A 6,281-nucleotide genomic window follows, 5' to 3' on the forward strand; every position below is an offset into this window, starting at 1 on the left:
GTGTGTGTGTGTGTGTGTGTGTGTGCATAAGAGAGAGAGAGCCTTCATGTTCTGTGGTTAACTGCACATACTTTTTGTTTGTTTTTTTTCCAGAATGACACCACAAAAATGGTCTATGCCACCTCTGTAGTTGTTAACCTGACGTACGCCTTCAAGTCCGGAGGTAGGCCTAACAGCCTTAAGCATTGTTCGCCATTTTAAGAAATGTATGCTGCTACAGATTCATGTAAGAACTTTGTACAAACCTGCAGTGCCTTTCCGTTTTCTTCTCTTAAAGTTAAACACTTTCACAGTAACAGTTAACCAGAAAGTTAACACCCCCCCCCCACAAAACACCAAGACAAACTGAGGTGTATTATTCAGTAACTACAGAGACCTCTGTACAAACTGGTGGGGCTGTTCTTTGACAACAGAAGTTTGGCCCGTATGCTGTTTAAGGGGTTATGTTGTTTTAAGTGTTTTGAGTGGACCAAAAAAAAGGACTAATAAGGAGTAAAATCTAAAAAAAACACTTTAAAACTTTAAAATGATAATTTTCGCTAGTGACAATGTTTATTTAGCATTTGTGTATTTTGAACATAATAAGCTGAAATATGTTGCAGTTAACTATGTTTTTTGTAATTTTACAGTACTCTGAAAAGTAAAAAAACTGTATTGTTTTGTAGAGCAGTAATAATACACATTTAGAGGTTTGATACAATTATTAAAATTCAGATTTTTGCCATTTTAGGGGCCTTGGTTTCGCAGCACTTACATATCACTAGGCCTTGGCAATTAATGGGAAATTAATCAAAACTGACATTTATATGTAATCTTGGCCATGTTGATTATTTCTTTACTCTTTTTGTAAATAATATTGTAGTAAATTAATAGTAATCAATCTAAATTTTGATATTGATTTAAGGTCATATCACAAAGCATTACATACCACACATTCATTTGTCTCAGGAAAAATCATTTGTCCTTTAAAACAGAAAAATACAAAGTAGCATGAACTTGTGCAAACCTCTGATCTTATAAGACATTGACAGTGATGTCCACAAAAGACAACAAATGAGAGACCCTTAGAGGACAATAAGCAATACAGATTTAAATGTCAATTTAAGTCAATTAATTTATTATTTAATTTATTAGTTTGAGTAAAATCAGTGGGCCTTTTGTCACTCAGCACTAATATTTCTAAAGCTTTTTATATGTCATGTGGAAGATCACATATGGGAGTTTTTTACTGAGTCAGCTGATGTGAAATATAGTGTCATCGTACTTTAACGACTGAAATATTTTACATTTGCACAACTGTTTTTTCAGAGTTGAGAATTGAAAAAGCGATCATTACCACCTTTAATAGGCCAATGGTAGCTTGCATTCTTATCATAATGCACGTCTTTGTCTGCACATCATGATACCGTCCCATTTATGGCTCAAAATATGTGGCCAGGGCTTATGGTCACATGGAGCAAAGGTAGATAACAACATCATTAGATTACTGCTTTCTGCTTGCTTTTATGAGGGTGTGAACCTCACAGACATGAATAAGCAGAGTAAACTAACTGTGCAATGCAGTGCAAGGTATTAGAACAATTTTAGCTCAGTGTTTTGTCGGTTAGCAAGTAACTGAGGTTGATGTGGTTAGTTTTCTTGATTATGAGATCACTTCAGGTATAATGGAAATCTTGCTCTGTTTGGTGTGTATGGAAAGATAACTGAAGTTGAGAAACTGTTGCCAAGTAAGATGTTACTATTAAATCAATTAAAATGCTGCTTCTAATAGTATGTAGCTGTGCTCTTTGTGAGGAACAGTGCTTTCCAAACAAACACTGCAATGCAGTTTAGCCAGTTTGACAGCACATGTACAGTAACTAACTACACAATCAGTGGAAAAGCACAAGGAAGTGCTCATTGTCATGATTACAAGACATCTTCAGCAACACCACAGGCAAGCTTTGGTTTTCCAGTGGCGCTATTTGGCTAAGAACATACACGTCTATGCTACTAGACCCCCTGAATGTCAAGGTTGTTAATAAGTTGAAATATAAATAATGCTGTGCTACAAGCAAGCAAACACTGCTGCACATTAAAATCACACAAACAAAGGTCAGCTACTATAACACTGTTATATAACACCAGCTACTTAAACCCTCATTTAAGACTGCCAAAGCAGCTTACATTTATGGGTGGCGCTCTTATCCAGAGTGACCTACATTTGAATTGAGTTAAACAGCTTGAGGTGAATGTAGAGTTAAAAGTCTTGCCCAAGGACTAGCTGGTTGTCTTGGTGTTGTGTGACCGACTTGCCAAGCTAGGGATTTGAACCCTAGTCTGCAACGGGGAAGGCTATATTTTTACCCACAAGTTTACACAACCACATTAACCACTTTATTCGCCTCATTTTACAAAGCTGGCTGTGTGGAGTATTGTGGTAAGGTTGCCAGTTTTATAAGGTCAGTGCGTGCTAGAGTTAGCTGGCATTGTAGCAAAATTCACAGTTTGAATCATTAACAACCTCGTTCAGGATCCAGTGAGTCCAGGAGAAAATTGTACACAGGGCAAAAAGTATTGTGTTTGCAACACTGTTGTTTACCACAGGGCGCGATCGCTGGTATTTTTGAAAATCCAATTGCAGATGAATAAATATGCATTTCTATACAGTTCCAAAACTGAATCTGTTCGCTGGTTTATTTATTGCAGATTGTTCATTCGTACCTAATGCTGTTGGGTTACAGTTCTCAAGTCACGTCGGACTGGATTATAAAAGTAGTAGACATGCAGGCTGGGTCATATTGGCATGCTTCAGCCTGTACAGTTCGATCAGATAATCTTTTCACCACTGATAACCCTGGCCGATATGACTCGGGCCGAACAGCATCATCTTACCATAAAGGATTAAAATGTGTGATTCGATAGGTCTTTTTCTTCCCTTGCAGAATCCTACTCTATCTCCAAGACGAATACGTCAGTGCAACTTTTCAGTATGAAGGCGAGTCACTCCTACTCCTGCAAGTCAGAGAAGGTCAATATGGGCGATGGCATCTCTCTAGAGTTCAGCCAGGAGAGGCTGCAAGCCTTCGACTTCGGCAACAACGGCCAGTTCGGCCCGAGTAAGTAGCCTGTGAAATTTTTCATACAGCTTAAATATACTAGACTAAGATTTGTTATGAAACAAAGGCACTTGCTCACATCACGGCTGTAAACATTGTAGGCACTGAGGAAAACAACTAACACATAAAATGAGATACTAAATCCATATCTGTTGCTATGCTTTACGCAACCAGCAACAACCTGCAGCCTACAATTCACCCGCATGCCTGTTCTGCATGTTGACGCATTTCTCATTGTCAGCCAGTAAAGCACATATGCTATATGGGATATAATCTTAGAGACTCGCCTGACAAGATCAAAACATGTCAGCCTCTCCCCCCCACACACACATATATATATTTTCATTGTGGCCTCATGTAAAGGTGCACGTATTTTGTCACTGTACACTGTACAGCGAAATGTGTCCTCCGCATTTAACCCATCTGGTAGTGAACACACACTCACACACACACACGTGTTAGGGGCAGTGAGTACACACACACACCCAGAGTGGTGGGCAGCCAACTCCAGCGCCCGGGGAGCAGAGAGGGTAAAGGGCCTTGCTCAAGGACCCAACAGTGGCAACTTGCCGAGCCCGGGAATCGAAGGTTGTATGCACAACCCTGTTATCGATATCCCGGCGCTCTAACCGCTGAGCCACCACTGCCCCCTGTTGGTAGATCTGCCTTTTCTCTGTCCTTATGACTCAGGATAACATGTCATGTCATGTGCCTTTGTGACTGTTATTATCTGGCCTGTCCGGTTTGATGAGATGTTAGGTCTTGCACTGAATCCTATCATGCTGCAATGGACTCCTGCATAACGTAGACAACCTCTGCACTCTAGTGGTTGAAAATAGACAATAGGTTTTCTCAAGCTGCTCTTCTTATACTCATTATTTATAGTTTTCACATATTTGGAATTGGTGATATACAAGTTCTCTGTTTTGTTTTGGGCGGAGGGTGGGAGAGTTTTAGCATTCAAATGAGTCTAACATCATAGTATTATTTGGCATATAGTAAGTATTATTTGGCAGTTGTATGCTCCAACACGGCTTGACAGTGTTAATTGCTTTTTGTTGAGAGAATGCATTTATCAGTTTAGCCATGATATTATTTTCATAATACAGATTAAATCACACCCATATTCATAAACTATCATGTAGTTACTCTACATTTCCAGTGCTTGCGGCCCAAAACCTGTACTTATACTAAACTGTCCATTTGTTTATGCAGGAAAAAGTTTTATTTTATAGTCAATAATCAGATATACCGTACATTTCTTAGATATACTGTACATTTCTCTTTTGTCAAGTGTTTGGTATAACAAATAAAAACTGAAAGTGGAGTTAAGAGGTCCAGGTTGCAATCCATTTTTCTGCTTGCCATGATGAATGAATCCATATGCATTTGCTTCCTCGAACTACATAGTTCTTTACTGTTGGACTCAAGATGAGTTTGTCTAATCAAGTCTCTCTGTTTGTCTGCCGCAGTTGACCTGTGCAAGGCTGACCAACCTAACTACAACGTTGCCATTGCTGTAGGCATCGTCTTAATCGTCCTTATCATCATCGTGGTCATCGCTTACCTCCTCAGCAGGAGAAAGAGGACAGATGGGTACCAGACTCTCTGAAAGACTCCATCAATTCACTAAGGAGTACACCTCTGTCATTAGTGCCATTAAAACAAGCAGTATACATTTAAATGCATTTATGAATTAGCAACTGCAAAACAGTTTAGAAAAGGGATTTTTTTCTGGTAAAAACTCATCTGTGAAAACTGACAACCTTTAATTCAGGGCACCAGATACTGCTGCTTGTGTGACCTGGACAATTTGTACTTAAACTGTAAAATCATGTAAAGTGTTACAAATTGCAGATATAGTACAAATAAGGCTTTCAGTACTCACATGGACAAAGGGATTCAGTTTTCATTCAATTTTCTCCAAAAAGTATCCGATAAAGGTTCTTAAATTCTTCCATGATGACTGGGCCCAGTATAGTTTCACAGAGAAATTTGGCAATGTGAAAAGAATTCCAAGAAGGGATAATGCTAGACTAGAGGCTTAAATCTCAGTCACGCAAAACTTTTTTTGAATACGTTCTTTCACTTTTTGATCTTTGAGTTTTTAAATTTGAATTTAATAAAATCATTTAGCTGCAATATATGCTCAGAGACATATACATCAACATGGGCACGGAAAAATATGAATATATATATAAAAAAAACATTGCTGGCTCTTGTAAATGTTTTCTGAATTCATATTTTAGGTAACCAAAGCAAAAGTAATGTATGTACCTTATGTGCCTAGTAATTTCATTGTTTGTAAAATAATTCTTGGCTTTGATTTTTTTCTCTATAGGAAAAACCTTTAATTGGTATAAAAGCTTTATATGACATGAAGGTTCTTCAAGTTTAAAAAACGTCTACATGTTGCTCTGTGTTTAGTAAAATCTGGATCGGCTGAGGTTCAATTGAGAACCATTACTTGAGGGAATCCAGTAATGTGACTCCAAAGAGCCCTTTTTGACGCCTTTATTTTTAAGAGTGTGTCTCACAGATAGAGTCATTTGGGTGGAGGATTTTGTTGAAGACTATTTCTTTTGTTGCTAGGTTTGCTCGCTGCAGGATGTAAAATGGACAGCATTGTAACTCTAGCATTTAAGTTTGATCTTTATTTTCTTCAAAATATGCCATTTTACATATTGCTTAATTTTAGCCTAAAGTAATTGTGCCTGAACCTTTAAAGCAACCAGCTGAGTTTTTGTCAAGCAGACAGAGCTGTAGCTGTGGTCAGTATTGTGAAGCACTGGCCGTTGTGTACATTCAAATGACTTGTTAAACATGTTGTCACTGTCCAAAACGAAACATGGGTTTTATAAATAAGGCAAAATGTTCTGAATTTGTATTGTAAGGAAGTTTGGTCCTAATAGTTTTAAAGCATTGCTATTGATCCTTTTATATGAAGCACAGTTTAAAGGCCCTCTGCAGTGCTCAAAAATACAGATGGAAAACAATGGACATGTTTATGACGGACAGTGACGATGTAGTTTCAAGGCCTTTAATTGCTTGTAGTATCGTTTCTCCAGTGATGAACAACCACTCAGCTCAGGCACCTTTAATGAAAGAAAAAGGAAAGTAATAAGGGAATATAACACAGCCATATGATTTTGTTGTGTGACCTAATAAAAAATCTTTTAAAAA

At 38.0% G+C, this 6,281-nt stretch overlaps 1 protein-coding gene across 1 annotated transcript in view; it reads left to right on the forward strand.

Moving 5' to 3' along the window:
- cd68 (CD68 molecule) overlaps nt 1–6,281 on the forward strand; it is a 10,503-nt gene extending 4,222 nt beyond the window's left edge. Inside the window, exons 5-7 of the mRNA XM_072687869.1 lie at nt 94–163; nt 2,925–3,098; nt 4,571–6,281. Coding sequence (XP_072543970.1) covers nt 94–163; nt 2,925–3,098; nt 4,571–4,710 — 384 coding nt within the window. The 3' untranslated portion in view covers nt 4,711–6,281. The remainder of the gene's footprint in view (nt 1–93; nt 164–2,924; nt 3,099–4,570) is intronic.

This window comes from Salminus brasiliensis, chromosome 9 (assembly GCF_030463535.1).
Source record: "Salminus brasiliensis chromosome 9, fSalBra1.hap2, whole genome shotgun sequence".
NCBI lineage: Eukaryota > Metazoa > Chordata > Actinopteri > Characiformes > Bryconidae > Salminus > Salminus brasiliensis.